The 18,636-nt window shown below is 39.6% G+C and overlaps 3 protein-coding genes across 9 annotated transcripts in view; all 3 read left to right on the top strand.

Annotated features, from left to right (window-relative positions):
- ern1 (endoplasmic reticulum to nucleus signaling 1) overlaps positions 1 to 17,319 on the top strand; it is a 36,403-nt gene extending 19,084 nt beyond the window's left edge. Inside the window, exons 18-22 of one of the 4 annotated variants that reach the window (XR_007882069.1) lie at positions 14,011 to 14,158; positions 14,401 to 14,528; positions 14,946 to 15,055; positions 16,091 to 16,158; positions 16,240 to 16,320. Coding sequence is in view for 2 of the 4 variants with exons in the window: in XM_051388899.1 (XP_051244859.1) it covers positions 16,091 to 16,158; positions 16,240 to 16,671 (500 nt within the window). In the remaining 2 variants the exon portion in view is untranslated. Of the gene's footprint in view, positions 1 to 14,010; positions 14,159 to 14,400; positions 14,529 to 14,945; positions 15,056 to 16,090; positions 16,159 to 16,239 lie in introns of all 4 variants that reach the window. The other 3 variants (XR_007882068.1, XM_051388899.1, XM_051388901.1) reach the window with 3 other exon arrangements.
- The window catches only part of samd9l (sterile alpha motif domain containing 9 like), a 24,590-nt gene continuing 6,594 nt past the window's right edge, over positions 641 to 18,636 (top strand). The window contains exons 1-3 of one of the 4 annotated variants that reach the window (XM_051388893.1): positions 644 to 790; positions 1,020 to 1,078; positions 3,118 to 8,370. In XM_051388893.1, coding sequence (XP_051244853.1) covers positions 1,075 to 1,078; positions 3,118 to 7,748 — 4,635 coding nt within the window. In that variant the 5' untranslated portion in view covers positions 644 to 790; positions 1,020 to 1,074 and the 3' untranslated portion in view covers positions 7,749 to 8,370. Of the gene's footprint in view, positions 791 to 1,019; positions 1,079 to 3,117; positions 8,371 to 17,631; positions 17,767 to 18,162; positions 18,222 to 18,636 lie in introns of those variants that run through there. The other 3 variants (XM_051388890.1, XM_051388892.1, XM_051388891.1) reach the window with 3 other exon arrangements.
- Positions 8,493 to 18,636, top strand: part of gaa (alpha glucosidase) — a 26,112-nt gene continuing 15,968 nt past the window's right edge. The window contains exon 1 of the mRNA XM_051388903.1: positions 8,493 to 9,973. The gene's annotated coding sequence lies outside the window, so the exon portion shown is untranslated. The remainder of the gene's footprint in view (positions 9,974 to 18,636) is intronic.

The following is an 18,636-nucleotide window of genomic DNA, read 5'->3' as shown; positions in this document are numbered from 1 at the left end:
AAAAAAATGTTCCTGATGTATCATTAAAACTCAACGCCCAGTGACTTGACCTGCTGGTCAACGATTAGATTATCATCTAACAGTCATTGTTAATGCTGGGGCGAGGCTCACATAGTTTCATAACGTGGTTCATAAATGTTAATTTACTGCTCAGGTGGTCCCTGCCTGTTTACTTCTGAACCACATTAACTCAGTTTTCAACCGAAATGGTAAATCCCTGGTTTAACTACATATTGTTCAATATTCAGCTGTCAGACTCACTAGTCCTGTGTCTTTTGGCTTTCTGTGTAAATTCATTAATTCTAAATTGAAATGCTGTCAGTGGTTTTGCTGCAATTTACAGTAACTTTTATATGCATTAACTAAACCTTTTTCATTTTATTGTGTTAGACTTCAAATTGGATGTATCTCTGAAGAGAGGTCAATTCATAACCTTACTTCTAACTTCTGTGAGCAAAGTGGTTCTGTTATCAAGTAAATACTTTAATTACCATTAACAGAACAGAACAGAACTAGCTTGTAGTCACTTTAAAATAGGTTCCTCTTGTTACTTCTTCCCGGTTTTGCAACAATAAAGCCTTATCTTTAAAAAAACAAAAACCTACATTTACTTAGAAACGAAACTTGAACAACTGAGCATGCGCAGTGGGTGCATCGGGCAGTAGGCAGTCCAGGCGATAGAAAACGGCGGTCGAGTGAAGGAACAGAAGCCCCTCGTTTCACTGTTTCAAAGACTAAATCAAGAACAGAAAACGTTGAAAACCCGGGTTTCTCTCTGTATTTCTCCAAGGTAAGAACAAATGGTCGCTCTTTTATTTGTTGTGCTTGTGAGGGTTTTTGTATTACACTTACAAAGCTACAAAGGAGTGGAGGAGTTTTAAAGTCTGAGTAAAGAATCTGTTCTGCAGGCTGTAGTGTGTAGACCGCAGTACAGTGCAGGGTGAACAGGCTGTGGGTGGGGTAGGTATTATATAGATGGCAATGGCCTGAATGTAACTGTATAATGTTTCCGTTTGCAGATGGAAGATGAAAACAAGTAAACAACAAAGTCGATAATGAAGGAGAAAGAAAATCATGGGTGAGTGACGAGTTTTTTCCAGTAATGTATGCTCATGCGTTTTCTTCTGTTTCTAAAGTGCTTAAAATATTCCACTGTGCACCATATTTTTGGCTATACAAACACTATTATGAATTTCAATTTGGTCCTCCGTATGAGATGTGATATGCGTAATAATATGGTGAAACACTAGGCACAGTATAGCAAGAAACAATAATCAACTTACAATATCCTGTTGCTATTATATATTAATAATATATACACATAAATGACTTTTTCTCAAATGACAGTTTAAATGGCTTTTTAAAGTTGTACCAACTTGGTATATAAATAAAAAGTTTTAATATAATAAATAAAATGATTACAGGCATGGATTTTTTTTTAGGGCGAGGCCACATTGGCCAACCTTATTACAGCAGTAAAAAGCAGCAGTAATTAATCCAACAACATCATATATAATAGTAAAACATTGACAGGGACCATTTGCACAATAACTTCTTTAAGAAGATTTTGCTGTAATACTTTTTACCTTTAATTAGATTTAGAAGGCAGTATTTTCTTTCTTGTGATTTTTTTTGGCCAAAAAATTAAAAACTCAAAAAGAGAAAATGCAGTCAGATTGATTGTGTTGGACCTGTGTCTTCCAGCTCTCAAACATTTTTGTGAGATCTCTTTTAGGCTATTTTAAGTGTCTGTAGCCTGATTCCTAGCTCTAACTAATTAGCTAGCGTTAAACAGCAACTTTTTATTTATTTTCTGTCGCAGAAAACACACAACTATTATACAGCAACCTGAGCATACCAACACACAACATCTCTGGTTCCAAATATATTTGTGAGAGAAAGACACTAACGTGACTTTGTATTGTTTGCTGCTTTGAAATGAGGAAATGTGCAATTTTTATTTTAGAGGCACAACAGCCAGTTCAAAACACAGCAATGCCAAACTGGCCACACGGTGTGGTTCAGTTTCACTGTACATTCTCATTAACCTTATTTCCAGTCACAGCAGGCAGAGTGTGCCAGAAACACAACTCTACATTTGTTAAAACAGTTACAGTATCAATTTTAAAGGGTCATAATATGTCAATGTGTTCTGCTCCCCTAATGAGACAAAAAAATATTTACTATTTAATTACTTTTTTTTTAAAGATTTCATTAGGAAATAATAGGTTTGCATCCAAGTGCCACAAGCATCAACGGGAAGGTGGAAAGTATTGAGATCCGGGGTTGGGTTTAATAATTAGATTTTCCATCTAATCATTTTGCGATTATTTTTACAGATTTTGTGATATGATTCAAAAATAGAGTAGAATAGATCAAAGTTTAATTTTCACTGAAAAAACATTTTAAGTTTTGATGATCTGGAACATATGCAGGCTATTGCATCTCTTCAGGACTACAGTACTTAATTATTACAAAAATGACAGCTTCTGCAATTTGGATATTATTGCCATATGGCCATATTGTACCCTTTATTTACTTGTAGCAGGCCAAATGAACAAAGCCACCAATGTGTGTAGCTTTTTCCAGGCCGCGAAGTGCAGTGATTTGGGCTCCAGAGATCGAAAGGCATAGAGGCTGATACATACTAAAGAGAGAAAATCAGTGTCAGAAAATATGGCATCTGTGACTGGAAATATCTGCCCTGTTGGAGGGGATACAAAGGAACTATGAAGGCATAGTCATGACGGATTGCTAATTACAATGGAGCCCAAATCATCTGACCTGTGACTGTTGCCAGTAAACAGTACAGGGTCAATTCCTAAACATTAATATTTTTAATCAAGCAAGGATTCTCTGTACAATTCACAGCATTAGTCTAATCTAAGCAAAATTGGTATTGTAACTGAAATGTGACTAATCGTATCGATAGTGAATCTAATCAAAATGGAAACCGAATTGATTGTGAATACTGTTTAAAGTATGTGCTACTATCAAACATCTCTAAATTTGCAAATCCCAAATATGTCTGAGGTGTGTAATATAACTATAGTCCTCCTCTGATTCTGTTATCTATAATCAAATGCATTGCTTTTTCTGTCTTTTCTCACTGTACAGCTGAAGAACTTGAGCAGTCACCCAAGAATTGGACTGAATCTCAAGTAAGCTCCTGGCTAAGATCTATTGGAGTGAAGGAGCCGTACATAGAAAAACTTTATGATGCAGAAGTAGATGGACATATCCTTCTTACATTGAATGAGGACTTTTTGACAGCAAAAATTTGTATGAAACCAGGGCCTGCTCATTTGATTATTCAAAAGAGAAATGAGCTCACCAACTCCAAGCAAAAGTCTCAAGAGAAGAAAAGGCCCACCAGTGGCAAAACAACTGAATTGGAGCAGAAAAACATTAATCAGAAATCAGTTCAGTGTCCTACAAGTGAAGGTCCTCCGGCACAGACGTCTGAGAGAGATCAAGATGGAGAGGAGAAAGAAACTGCTCAGGAGCTTCCTGTGTCGACTTCGAAGGAAGACTGCAGACCACGACCATTTGATCAAGAAGGGATTGATTTTATATATGTAAAGCACACAGTCCTGCAACCTGAATCAGGTGCCTTTAACCTGACAACTCCATGCCATGAATTTAAGTCTTTTTCGGTAGCTGCTGCATTGGATCGCACAAGACTCCAAGCTAAGTTTGCCAAAGAGGTCCTTAAATTTGCAATAGGCTGTATGAATATTAGAACAAATGGCACAATACACTTTGGTGTGATGGACAGCAAGGAGGATGCAGGACACGTACATGGTGAGATCATTGGTATCCCTGTACAAGAGAAAGACATTTATGTAGATGCTTTAGACTACATTGAAAGGAGTATCTCCTCTAACCATGAGCATGTACGCCAGTGTGTGCGGCCTCCAAGGTTCATTGAGGTCATAGGTCGAGAAAGTACAGAAAAGAGGTATGTGGTAGAGGTTGACATTGTGCCTTCAGTAAATATTGTAAACAACAAAGTGTATGCAGTACGTCTGCCAAACTTCAAAGAGTCAACTAACAAAGTAGAATTTGAGAAAGAAACGATTCTGCGAAGGGTGGGTTCAAAAACGGAGCCGGTGAGCGACAAAGCCCTAGGTGACTTTTACCAGCGAGTCAAAGATCGGGATGCTCAAAGAGAAGAAGCAGAGAAAAGTCAGTACCTCAGTGCCCCAGACTTCTGCCAAGACCTTGGAAGAAAACTCACAATGCTAATGACAAGTGGGAAGAAATTCATTGAAAAGGAGAAATGGTTCATACTTGTCACAAACAAATTCAGTCCTGATGACCTTTGTTCCATTGACTGGCTGCTTAACATGAACGTGTTCTGTGTTTTTGACTTTGACCCAGACTCAAAGATATCAGGTCTTTGCAGCAGGTACCTTCAGCATCATGCAGCGAATATGCATTCTCTGCAGAGCTATAGGATATCTGGTGACATGACCATCAAAGAATTCACAAGCCAGCTGCATCTGTTCGAGCAAACTAGCTGGATCTTCTGTAATGGCCGTACTGACTTCAAAGGAAATGAAACTCTGTGTGATGAAATGACTTGGATCAAGACAAAAATGACCTTCTTTAGTGAAGCTGTGTCTTTGATCTGTAAAAAAATCTTGCCAAAGGGGACTTTCCAGGTCATTTATCTTCTCACATCACCAGTTGAGAAACATCTCTTGCTCACCTTTAATGAGTTTTTCAGAGACATGGAAGGCCATGAAGACATCATCTGCATCTGTGAATCACAGAAAAACTTCCAGAAGTGGCAAAGCTTTGCAGAGGTGTCATGTGGAACAGAAGCTCTTAACAATTCCAGTGTTGTTGGGATGAAAATGAGTCACATTAATGCAACTCTGCAGCAAATACAACCTATAAAAGCATTAGTCAGAAAACACTTGCCTGTCTTTGTGAAAGGGACATGTCTTCTTGAAACACAAGTAGAGGAACAGATGTATTCTCTGGAGATTCTGACTGTCGACCACTGTGATGAAACAAGCGAAGACTTCATCAATGAGGAGAAAGCAAACATTGAACAGCAGTTCTACCGTGGTGGGAGAGTGAACTGGTTGAATTTCTGGCTTGCTCAGAACAAGTATGTTGGAGAAGTAATTGAAAGAGATGCCTATGGCGATGTTTCCAGACTTCTCAAAGAGACTTTGAAATGGAATGCAGATCAGACTCCAGTGAATAGCATAAACATCTACCATCATCCAGGAAGTGGTGGAAGCACTGTGGCAAGACAGGTGCTGTGGAACAACAGGAAAGATTTAAGGTGTGCAGTTGTGAAGCCTTCATACTCAGCTCCTCTTGTTGCGCAACATGCAGTTGAACTAAGAGAATATGAAGAAAAAGATCCACAGAGGTGTCTTCCTGTGCTGCTCCTCATTGAAGACTCAGACAGAGAATATCTAGATGATCTCAGGAATGAACTAGAGGTTGGCATTAACACAAAAAGAATCCAGAATGGAACTCTCTGTTTCATTTTGTTGTCCTGCAGACGATCCCATGATCCAGAGAGTAAATGCAAGGAGTCTTCATTACAGAATGTGTCTGTCACTCACAAATTGTCTGCTCAAGAGAAGAAAAAGTTTGCTGGAAAACGAGAAGTACTTGAGGGACAGTACGAGCCTAACTTCATCCTGACATTTGTTTTGATGAGTGAAGGATTCACTGAGGATTATGTTCGAAAGTTTGTCAAAAATTTGCTCCAAGGCATTGACCATGACTCTGTTGTGACTCGCCTCATTCTCTATGTAGCGCTGCTGAACACTTATGTTCAAAACTCTTTCATCTCTCAGTCCCATTGTGAAGCTTTTCTTGCCTTAACCTTTCACTTGGAAAGGTTTCGCCAGCATGCATTTGAGAAATCACTCAGTGATCAGGCTAAACTAGTCTTTTTGCACCTTAGAGATGATAAGACGCACATCGAATCAATCCGAATCATCCACCCACTAGTTGCAAAAGAAATTCTCCAACAACTTTTGGGGAACCAACAGACCCAAAGCAATTTGGCAATGGATTTGCTCTGCGAGAATGTGCTTTTTGAGCACAGATTTGGGAGGGACGAATATCTGTCATTTTTGAGAGCACTTTTCATAAGGCGATCCAGAATAAGCAAAGGAGACGAATATGATAGTTTTTTCTCTCCTCTGATTGAGCATGTGTGTGAAAATGAGAAACGCCCAGACAAAGCAATTGAGTTGCTCAAGGAAGCATTCCAGCATTTCCATCAAGATCCATTCTTCGCACAACAACTTGCTCGTCTTCATTATACTTATGAAAAGTTTGAAGAGTCAAAATACTGGGCAGAGACTGCAGCCAAACAGCTGCCCAACAACTCATACATACTCGACACTAAAGGGCAGGTGTACAGAAAATGGTTCCAAGCTAAATGCAAAGCTATTGACAATGATAATGTACCAAAGACAGCCCAGAACACAGCAAATGCTGTGGAGACTGCACTGAAAGCCATTGAGTGTTTTCAAGAATGTGAGAAAGCAGCTGACGCAGATATGGAAAATGTGAACAGTTCAGGGTATTTTGCTGAGGTTGAAGTTGGATGCAGCCTGCTCAAACTGATCTCTTCATTGGACGTGTTTGCAAACAGAGCCAATGGTCATTCGGAGTGTATGAGGTACCTCTTAACAGATTACATTCCAAAGGAAGTTGAAGATGCTTGGGAACCATTTCATGGCCGTTTGAAAAACCTTAACAAGACGATGCAAGATGCCTTGGAATGGATTTCAGAAGACCTCAGTTACTTCCAGACAGACATCAGTACAGATGAAGAAGAGACCCCTGAAAATCCTGGAGAGAAGAGAAGCCATCCACTGACATGGTTGGCAAAAAGATCTTCGGAGTATGGCAAATACTTCAGTGAATCTTGTTCTGCTGCACTCCTAAAACATGGGCAACCAATCCCAGCCAATCTAACTCCTTTCCAAAAACGCATGATCATTTATCATCTTGGTGGGGGGAACATTACATCCATCCTCTCCAAGCTAACTGACCATAGGAATGCAGTATGTCTTCTACAGAGCATCCTTTCTCTGTACCCCAGCAATCCACTAAAGGCCAAATTTGGCCAAAGGGATATTGTCAATTACATAGTGGCCCACATTTCTCTGAACTGCCTGTCACCAGAGACTCAAAAGGTAGCTCCTCTGAAAGAACTACAGGCACTTTGTCGTCAGTTCCCATCTGATAAAAGGAAATGTCTACCAAGTGCCCTGTTCTTGCTTACCTTGCTGTTCTGGCCAGAAGATCATGACACACAGCGTGAGAAAGAAACCAAATATGAGATTGTGCAAATGGCTGTTGAGCACATGGAAAAAAACTACTGGATCAAGAAGAAGGACATGCCTCAGAGGAAAAGAAGGATTTACACACATTTTTTTCTGGGCAGTGGGAGTGGATTGGATAAATTTGTCCACAAGAAAAAGTTTGAAAGCGTCACAAAGGGGATCTCAGTCTCTGAGAAACGCATGAAGTGGTTTAGAGGTGAGGCATGGAAAAAGCCTGAGATTGCCAAGATGCTAAAATGTGTTTCTGGATGGACTGAAGATGGAGTGGTGTACCTTGAGGGCCCTCAGAAAAAGAAGTTCAGTATGGTGCCTCTTCATGTACCTTCAGTGCCTCATGGTAATGAAAACATCACGTTCTACCTGGGGTTTACCTTTAGAGGCCCCGTTGCCTGCAACATTGTTGTGCAAAAATAGTTGAACAATGATCCTTTCATATATGGTTGTACATCAGCCTCATGAAACGTAAAAGTGGTACTGTATTCACTTCATCATTCCGTCTGTTCCATGGTTTTCAATAGGAATCTGACTTGGTGGCAGGCATTAAGAATAACCATAAAGAAATATCAAATCTTCTCGCTGATGGTCTTTTTTGTTTATATAGATTGTATAGAGGAATCAGTATTAAATTGAGACTGTTTCCAAACCAGTTAAAAACTCCTTGTGGTCTAACTAGTTGTTGTGTATATAAAGGTGGACTATGACATGATTGACTCTGCATACTCGAGTAATAACAATGTAAACTAAATGTTCTACTGTCTCTGTCTGGACTAACATTGTTTTAGATCAAGTTCAACTGCATTTGAAAAATATTTGGTATATTATTTTTTTCTACCATTATTACTATTTTTCCAGATAAAATTCCATGCAATGGAATGAAATGCAATGATGTTCCTTGGTACTGTATCAATGTCTTAACAATTTTAATGGCAGCATGAAGAAATATTTGACGCTGCAAACATTAGTGTTCTTAAATATATGTAAAACATAAGATAAGATAAAACATGTCACTGAATACAATAAACAATTTTCTTTTTAATTAGTTTTATGTTGTCGTTCCTTGAACAAACTATATTGACCTTTCAAGTTCAACTGATAGTGAGACTTTTAAGAATATATACAATAAAATATTAATTTACAGTGCAGCAACTATAGTTATATGGCAGCCTTGTTAGGCCTAGACTTAAAAAATGAACCTAACTTGATACTTGTATATGCACATCAAATGGCAAATTCAAGAAAAGCATATAGAAAGATAAATCTGCATATATGAATGTGTGACAGGTCCATCGGAGGAAGGTGCAACAACAATGAGGAACTCCTGCACACTGTCGTTTATTGCTGAAAAAATATTTTATTATTTATGACATTTCAGTATGCACAAACTTCAGGTCAATGGGCAACATGACAATACACACACACACACACACACAGATATTTATTCCTTATTCCATCAAAACTGATCAATTCAGCTTTGCAGTGAAGTGAAATTGTCAGATGGTTCAATTTTTTCAGTAAAGTTGTTCCAAAGGTTACGGGTCATACTTGGCAGTGCTTATTATCTTTTTTTTAGTTTACACATGGGAATAGTCAAAAGAGCTTTGTTTATTCATCTCTTCATCGTGATGCCCTTTAGATATGTTAGAGCTGATCATGTAGGTTTTATTTTAGTTATAGTTTAAAGAATTATGGACTAATAGGTTTTGTGATTGACACAAGTTTGTTAATATGGGATTAATTCATTTTCAGTGCAGATTAATATAAAAATAGCATAATTTTGATATATTTAAAAGTGAGTGAACCAAAAATGTCACCCATGTTGATGTTTGTGGTTTTGATATTGGTTGAACACAGAAAATGTGTACAATGTGTCAGTGTGTGGTCTTTGACTTATCTTTTAAGTAATTGCACATAATATTTCTGCACATGTATATGCAAATATCAATGTGGTTTTTCTATTATAACATTATCATCACCAGAGATAATTCAGGATTAAAGTATTATACAATTCGGTATCACACAAATCATTTGATAATGATCAAATAATGAAAATCTTTCTACATTATTGTGGTCACTTGTCCACCAACAAAACATCACAGTAAGGATTTTGATAGCATAGTTCTAGCCTATGCATTTCCTTTCGCTAAATGCAACTTGTGGTGTTTTAAATGGTTTTACGACTGAAATGACCGAGGAGCAGCAGCTGCGGCAGTAGTGGTTTTTGAGCACTTTTGTCCCAGTACGCTTGCCATAGTTTGATGGTAGCCTGGACTTTTCTTCGTCCTATTTCGCATTACAACTTGCAGAAATCTTATTTGTTATTGCTCAGCTACCTTGAACACAACTGGTTTTCTACCACTGCTCGCACATGAGGGGAATGCTAAATAATAGCACCGACACTGAACTGCTCGTTAGCTTATTGCTAACTTAGCTAACAGCTATTCAACTAACCGAGCTGCAAATGATTCAACATCCACAAAATGTAACATAACTGTGAGTGTGAATGCGTCTCCATTAGCTATATGTTCGTGATGACTCTCTGTAATAAGTACAACTCACTCTGAGAGTGAATATTTGCACCATACGAAGCACAAATCGGGTCCTGCAGAGCTCACCTGCAGTGACCTCTGCCCTGTGATGAGGTTATGGGTGTGCTGTCTAACTTTACTGTTGCTTTGCTCCTCCTCGCCTTTGCTTTGTCAACATGCTTATACATTAACAATGTATCTAACCATGAGACCAGACTGGTTAGATCAGTCTGTGCTAAGCAAAATAGAACCAAACCACATGAAAGTCTTGTTAATAACTAATCCAACAAAAACACAGAACAATTCAGTGGATACAAGTGGAGTGCACCCAGAAAGCTCCCAGAAGACTGATATTTCCAGAGACATTAAATGCACCATGGCCCCTGAGAGTCGGTTTGACTGTGCCATGGACCGGCTTCTCAGCCAGGGGGAGTGTGAACAGAGGGGATGCTGCTACGTCCCTCTACCAAAGTCTGCAGGACCACCTTGGTGCTTCTACCCCAGTTTGTACCCCGGCTACTAGTGATGGGAATTCCGGCTCTTTTTAGAGAACTGGTTCCTTTGGCTCGGCTCACTAAAAAGAGCCGGCTCTTTCGGCTCCCAAGTGGCTCCTCAGATTTTTTGTTGCTTAAATTAATTTATTACCAAATTATGTGTAAAATGAATATCTAATGCAAATACATGCATTATATCAAATGTTTATTATTAAAAAAAACGGGTGGCTGTGGCTCAGAGGCAGAGCGGGTCATTCCTTAATCGGAAGGCTGTGGGTTCAATCCCCGGCTCCTGGTGCCACATGTCAAAGTATCTTTGAGCAAGATACTGAACCCCAAATTGCTCCTGATGCCATGCATTGGTGTGTGAGTGTGTATGAATGTTAGTTTCTGTTCAATGGACTTTGCCATCACTGTGTGAATGTGTGTGAAAGGGTGAATGTGGCATGTAGTGTAAAAGCACTTTGAGTGGTCAGAAGACTAGAAAGGCGCTATACAAGTACAGGTCCATTTACCAATTCAATTCAATTTTATTTGTATAGTGCCAATTCATAACAGAAGTTATCTCATGACACTTTTCAAATAGAGCAGGTCTAGACCGAACTCCTTATGACATTTACAGAGACCCAACAGTACCACCATGAGCAAATATATACTTAATATACTCAACATGGAACAGAGTGCTACAAAAATAAATTATAAAATACGAAAACAAAGACCCATCTCAATTAGACAAAAATCTGCTCGATATGAAATGTTTAACTTTGCACAGTCTACACTCTGTCTGTGAACTGTCTATCACATTAAAATGTGTCCAAACTTCACTACATTTCACTCATTTTCCTCACCTTTCCAGTGTGTAGTCTCTGTCTATGTAGCGCCTAGTTCTCTCTCTCTCTCACAGGTCTCCCTCCCACCTGTTCATGTGCTCACTGTGCCTGTGTGTCTGTAACCCTCCCTCCCCCCTCCTGCTCAGTGTAGATACACAGACGCCACCACACATCTTGACCAATCACGCAGCTTTAACAGAAAAAACAGGGGAAAAAACGGTAAAAAAAAATCCAGATCTCGTCGTTCACTTCAAAGAGCTGGCTCTTAGAGCCGGATCGTTCGCGACCGACCCATCACTACCGGCTACAAAATGGGTCCCTTCAGTCCCACCACGCGAGGCCGTGCTGCCAACCTGACTCGTGCCACCCCATCCTATCTCCCCAGAGATATCTCCACTTTACATCTAGAAATCATAGAAGAGACTGCAGGCTGCTTACACCTCACTGTGAGTATCCAAGACTATGTTTAAAAAGACATGATGAAGGAAATGCAGCAGGGTCCACTTGAGTTTTCTGAAGATTTGCATGTCTATAATAAGGAAAATATACCATGACCATTAAGGTTGGTAGATTTAAAAAGGTTAAGGGGGAAAACAAAGTTTCCATTCCCTGCTGTATTGTACATGCTGTGATGATGAAGAGAGTTCATTTTCCATGAAATGGCTCAAAACCCTGAAATATTATTTTGTACAGTCAAAAATTGGAATGAAATTTGCTTACTTTTCTCCAATATTATGAAGTAAATGTCTTCATCAGTGCTTTCTAATGTTGTTGTAGACAATGATGGTCTGAAGATATGATTGTGAAAGTTCTAGTATTGTTGGAAAATGTATATGTAGCACTCTGAATCTGGCTTATATGTGTATAGTTGTGTGAATGACTCAATATTTAAAACTTTTATTAATTTATATGGATGAGTTCAAGAGATTAGACCCTATGCTGTTCTATACACACTGTTCATTAGCAAGTATAAAACTGAACTGACTTGTGTTTTCTCTTAAGTTAAAGGATTCATCATCTCAGCGATATGAAGTTAAGCTCCCAGCTGGTGTTCCTCAGAACAAAGCTGATCCGACCCAAGATGTCTTGTATACCACTGAATACCAGTCTGACCCATTTGGCTTCATAGTGCGGCGAAAATCTAATGGAAGAGTGATGTGAGCAGCTCTATTCAGTTTTATATAGGATGCATTATATAGATGGCTTAATGGTCATGTCTGTATATGTCCATCATTACTAGCATTGCTTAGCTTGTGCCTATTCCTTCTGTGACAGTGTTAAAGTCCCAATTTCTATAGTGTGTTCTTTTGATTTTACATATATAATGTATATTTCTATGCCTGTAATAGTTTTCTTTGTCATGATGATCATGTAGTGCATGTTTGTTTGTTCTCTGTGTCCCTTTGGTCCAGTATGAACACCACGGTCGCTCCTCTGCTGTTTGCTGACCAGTACCTGCAGCTGTCCACCTCATTGGCCTCTTCTCTTGTGTCTGGCCTTGGGGAGCATTACACCTCCCTCCTCCTGGACCTTAACTGGACTTCTGTCACTCTCTGGAACAGAGACATGGCGCCTCATGTGAGTCTGTTGCAGTGGCTCCCAACCTCAGGGTAGGGACCCCTCAAGGAAGGTTTTACAGATAATTTACAAGTTATGCTGTATAACGGGGAAAAGCGTATTCTGTCTGTCTCTAATCTTTGTGAAATGATGAAAAGTTTAACCTCTTCCAGTCTCAAAAACCTAAATGAAACCAAATTTAAATAAAATCCGAGGAGAATCATTCCCTGATTGAACTGCTCACAATTTAAATGACATGGGGTTGCAAGAAGTCATTGGATTGCTTAAAGGCCAACAAGCCAAAATGCTTAGTAAGTAGAGACATGTCAGTGATGAACATTATGTATATTATAATATATATCATCCACTCCTTTTTAATTTATAGCAAATTAAAGGTCCAGTGTGTAACATTCAGGAGGCTCCATGGGCAAAAATGGAATGTAATATTCATAGGTATATTTCTATTGGTGTATAATCAGCTGAATTTATGAATCGTTGTGTTTTCGTTACCTTAGAATGAGACATTTTTATCTACGGACGCTGCGGGTCCTCGTCCATGGATGTGGATAGGAGTTTTCAGGCCATGATCTCAGACTTTGGCTTGTGTAAGAAGCTGGCAGTGGGCTGCTACAGTTTCAGTAGAAGGTCTGGGGTGCCGGGCACTGAGGGGTGGATCGCCCCCGAGGTTCTCAGTGAGAACTGCAAGGACAACCTGGTGAGTCAGTGGTAGCATAGCAGCTCTCCTAGGTGGCTTAAATATGTTGGGTGTCAGAATTGACAACAGAAACACAAAATGATGGGCCAATTAAAGAACATGTTTGTGCTGTTCACTGAAACATAACGGCATCTAATGAACTCCTGAGAGTGGGTTTGTTCCAGAAAAATATAAACATTCAACTGTGGCTCACTGGCCATCATTTTCACAGTTGATGTACATACTGGCATATTGTCAATAGGAAAAAATTAACAACAAAAATAAATAATGTCAGTAATGCACCATCATAAGACTCTGACCTGTTGATAATTCCTGAATAAGTGCAGTTTGTGCTTGTTTATTAACGGCAGGCAGAACAGACACAGAATGCACACAAGGACCCAACCTAACCCAATCCTCCACCTCTCTCTAAATTAGAGACATACCAAACTGTTTGCGATGAATATACATACCATTACACCCCCACTGTACACAGATTTTGTTGGTGGTGAATGTGTTTTTATTATATACCACACTGACTTCCTCCATCCTTTATTCTTCTCTTGTCCCTTGCAGACCTGCGTTGTTGATATCTTCTCTGCTGCTTGTGTGTTCTACTACGTGGTATCTCAGGGAAGTCACCCCTTTGGCAAGTCTCTGCAGAGGCAAGCAAACATCCTACTGGGCACATACAGCCTCGACCATCTGCAAACAGACAAACATGGTGAGGACTAAACCTTTGCTTCTGTTTCCTATAGTGTACAACAACAATAAGGTAGTTATCTAGATCAGTACAGGCAGGTAGCGGGTGGTGTGGATTATTGTGTGATTGGTTGTAAGAAGAGTTTAGTACAGCTGTGGAGATTGTTATTTGATGACAAAAATGTATGAATTTCTAGAAATAATTTAGTTTTGTTAAGTGAAAAAACACATAGTCAAAACCAGCATGTTTGTGTCATTTTTCAGGGGACATTGTAGCCAGAGATCTAATAGAGCAGATGTTGAGCATGGAGCCCCACAGGAGGCCTTCAGCTGAGAGTGTACTCAAACACCCTTTCTTCTGGAGCCTGGAGAAGGAGCTGCAGTTCTTTCAGGTCAACCTTTGGTTTTTTTTACTTATTTGACAATTTAACTGCTCATTGTAAAGATCGCACATTCTGGCTTCCTCCGATGTGGTTTAAACCTCTGCTTACTCAAACCACACCTTAGGCAGTGAGAAGAGCTGATGCATGGCAATGTTACCTCCAAATGCTTGTAGGATGTTTGAAAACCACCATCAGTTTACGTCTTTACAGCCACATAGGAACCTACAGAACTAAGATGTACTGTATAATAGATTTATCGTTCATATCCAAACACTCAGGGGATTGTGCTTGCACCCTCATTGGTGCAAATGGGACCCATTCACTTCTAAATTAAGTGTGTTATGTTCTGAATGAGAATAACACTGCCTGGCATATTAGTGGAAATTTACTGACGTTTTTTGTGTTTGCTTGCTGGATGCTGGACAGAATAGAAAAGGAGCCGCTGGACGGACCAATCGTGAGGCAGCTGGAGAGAGGAGGGAGGGCTGTTGTCAAGGGTGACTGGAGAGAGCACATCACAGTGCCACTGCAGACAGGTATAAGACTGGCATGTCAAATACAAGCTCCTGGTGTTGCCTGTTATAGTATAGCATTACACAAATTGACTCAGAATCAGAATCAGACTCGGGTAGGATTTCACTTTAGAGCTAGCTGGAGAAATACTTTCATGTGTGTTGCACTCAATGCTGAATCCTGTCACAACACAATAATGCAGTGGGTGGTTAAGTAAGCCTGCTGCTTCCTGTCTGCATTGCCACACTCTGAGTAGCACAACCTCAACTGGTTCTCTTTAAACCTTTTGTTTTATTGACCAGACAAAGTTTTTGATGGCAGAAAGACTGATAAATGTGAGATTATGTGCATGGTATATTAATAATAGAGTATACAGGTATAACAAAAGTTTACAACATTTACAAAACAGTTACCCTTATAAAACTAGCTAATAATACTTGTACTTGCTATATTGTCATTCACTTTGAGTAGGTCACCAGGGGCCAGATGCTTAAAACTCTTATCTTTATGTAGACACAAAGACAGAAATATGCATACACATTCAGATATATAAGGCTGTTTATGCCACATTAAGCATGATTACGCTCAAATGTAAAAAACAGTCATTCATAAGTAATTTAAACTATGTTTAAAAATGTAAGTTTTGATTGACATTTTATAGAATGCTTTGTAGACTTCAGAAATAATAACACAATTAGTGATGTTATCCACTTATATGACCTACAGCTGTCTCTACAATACACTGTGTACGCCTTGTCCAGAGTCTATATAAGGTGACGCATTTATTTTATAAATGCCGGTTAATATTTGGGAGATGGCGTATGCATGGTTTACTGTACACGTCTGGCCCCAGATATTGTTTTGTTCTCACCTCTTTGTTCTAGTATTTCCAAAACTGCACTGATCAGTCCAACTTTGGATACTTCAGTAACAAGCTAAAATTAAAAAAAACTGCATCATTTAAGGATTTCCTGTTTACTGGTTCCTTGTTGGATAATGAACATGGATTCACTCTGTGGTTGATAACATGGACTTTTATTTTTCTCTTTCTTTGGTAGATCTGCGGAAATTTCGCTCCTATAAGGGCGGGTCAGTCAGAGACCTGCTGCGTGCGATGAGAAACAAGGTAGGAACTTACCGTAATGTTTTGTGTTTAAAACAAACTGGTCTTTCCTGTTTGACATAACGCTTGACCTTCCTCCAACAGAAACACCATTACCGAGAGTTGCCTGCTGAAGTACAGGAGACTCTGGGCTCCATCCCTGATGACTTTGTCTCCTACTTCACCTCCCGCTTCCCCCACCTCCTAATGCACACCTACCTGGCAATGCGGACCTGTGCATCTGAGAGGCCATTCCTGCCTTATTACTCCGCTGCAGAGCAGCTTGCAAAAACACAAGCCCAGTACACATATTTTGGACCACAGAGACAAAATGAGCTGTGCACTCAACACCTGCCAACACACACATCCTCACCCTCCTCACAACCCCAGGAACCTACACATTCTTCACAGCCTGTGCAGGTCTCTCACACAACCCCTGCAGAGTCAGTGCCCTGTACATCACCAGATGAGCCTGTATCCTCACATTTGCCAGTTCAGACAGTGCAGCCGGGAGCGCCAGCACTGTCCACAGACTGACTTACACATTGAAGCAGTGAACCCCACATTTGCCTCAGAATCACCTACAGATCCTCTCAGACAAAGAGAATCCAGTCCATCTGAGGTACACACTCTGCCAGATTCTTCTACACTGAACAGTGGACCAGTTCGAACTGGACCAGAGTCAGGTGGACCCAGCACAGAAGGGAGTAACGCCTTCGAGAGTGGACACAAAGTGGGACTCAATTGCTGCACCGTGAGCTGGTGAGGACCAGGCCTGCAGTGCCTGGGATCCACTGCCGGGCGCAGCGGTTGCACCATAAGTTAAGTGCCTTCTGCTCACCTGGGTTAACATGTTCCCCAACAGAACCGTCCACAAATCTGTCTCTGCCTCAAGGAACTCGGACAACCAACAATGTTGTTGAACATTATCTTGTAGCAGGACTGAGCAAAGAGAATCTTTCTTTTTTTACTTTATAGTGGCATGTCCAAAAGAAAATGTGTTTGTCCCAAAAATATTTGGCCTCTATTGTGGGAAACATGTCTGGATGTTGTTGAACACTTGGGTAGTTTTATTGTGCAATGTTGTATTTCTGAGTGAGCCTGTTCACTGCACAGATACTGTATGTATATTTTTGTATAGACTGATTCAGAATTTGGATCATTGATGATAAATCATTTAATGTGGCCGATGTGCCTTTTTTTTTTTAAATATCACTGTGCTGTATGGGTACAGATCTATAATTGGGGAAATATGGATATTTAGTGCCTATTCAGTTGGTTGCAGTCTGCTACCTCGATGCTAGATGCCACTAAATCTTACACACTGGACTTTTTAAAATACATACAATCACAGAACTAGCTTGTAGTCACTTTAAAATAGGTTCCTCTTGTTACTTCTTCCCCGTTTTGCAACAATAAAGTCCTTATCTTTAAATAAACAACCCACATTTACTTAGAAACGAAACTTGAACAACTGAGCATGCGCAGTGGGTGCATCGGGCAGTAGGCAGTCCAGACGATAGAAAACGGCGGTCGAGTGAAGACACGGAAGCCCCTCGTTTCACTGTTTCAAAGACTAAATCAAGAACAGAAAACGTTGAAAACCCGGGTTTCTCTCTGTATTTCTCCAAGGTAAGAACAAATGGTCGCTCTTTTATTTGTTGTGCTAGCATGAGGGTTTTTGCAGACACGTACATAGCTACAAAAATAAATCGCCCTACACGTCCCCAGTACTTTGGAGAATGAGGCTAGTGCAAAGGTAATGTTTTGGTAATGTGCAAACTTTACAGATGCAGTGCAATGTATAGGGCAGTGTGCGATCCAGAACAGGGTTAGACCTTTATGAGGAGTCATTTATTTATGTTGTGTGCAGGGGTTGAGGAGTTTTAAAGTCTGAGTAAAGAATCTGTTCTGCAGGCTGTAGTGTGTAGACCGCAGTACAGTGCAGGGTGAACAGGCTGTGGGTGGGGTAGGTATTATATAGAAGGCAATGGCCTGAATGTAACTGTATAATGTTTCTATTTGCAGATGGAAGATGAAAACAAGTGAACAACAAAGTCGATAATGAAGGAGAAAGAAAATCATGGGTGAGTTATTTCCAGTACTTGCAATGTATGTTTATACCCTTCTGATTTTAAAGTGCCTAAAACATTACACTGTGTGTTTTTGGCTATACAAACACTTTTATGAATTTCAATTTGGTCCTCCATATGAGATGTGATATGCGTAATAATATGGTGAAACACTAGGCACAGTATAGCAAGAAACAATAATCAACTTACCTTATCCTGTTGCTATTATATATTAATAATATATACACATAAATTACTTTTTCTTAAAGAAAACTTTGCATGGCTTTTTAAAGTTGTACAAACTTCATATTTTTATATAAAGTTATTATATAAAAAGTCAAATGATTATAGGCCTTGAATGTTTTTTCATTTGCACAATGACTTCTTTAAGAAAATTTTGCTGTAATACTTTTTTTTTTTTTTTTACCTT

This window comes from Dicentrarchus labrax, unplaced genomic scaffold (genome assembly GCF_905237075.1).
Source record: "Dicentrarchus labrax unplaced genomic scaffold, dlabrax2021, whole genome shotgun sequence".
Taxonomy (NCBI): Eukaryota; Metazoa; Chordata; class Actinopteri; family Moronidae; genus Dicentrarchus; species Dicentrarchus labrax.
Note: the sequence above shows the minus strand (reverse complement) of the source record. Positions and strands in the feature narration are given on the sequence as shown.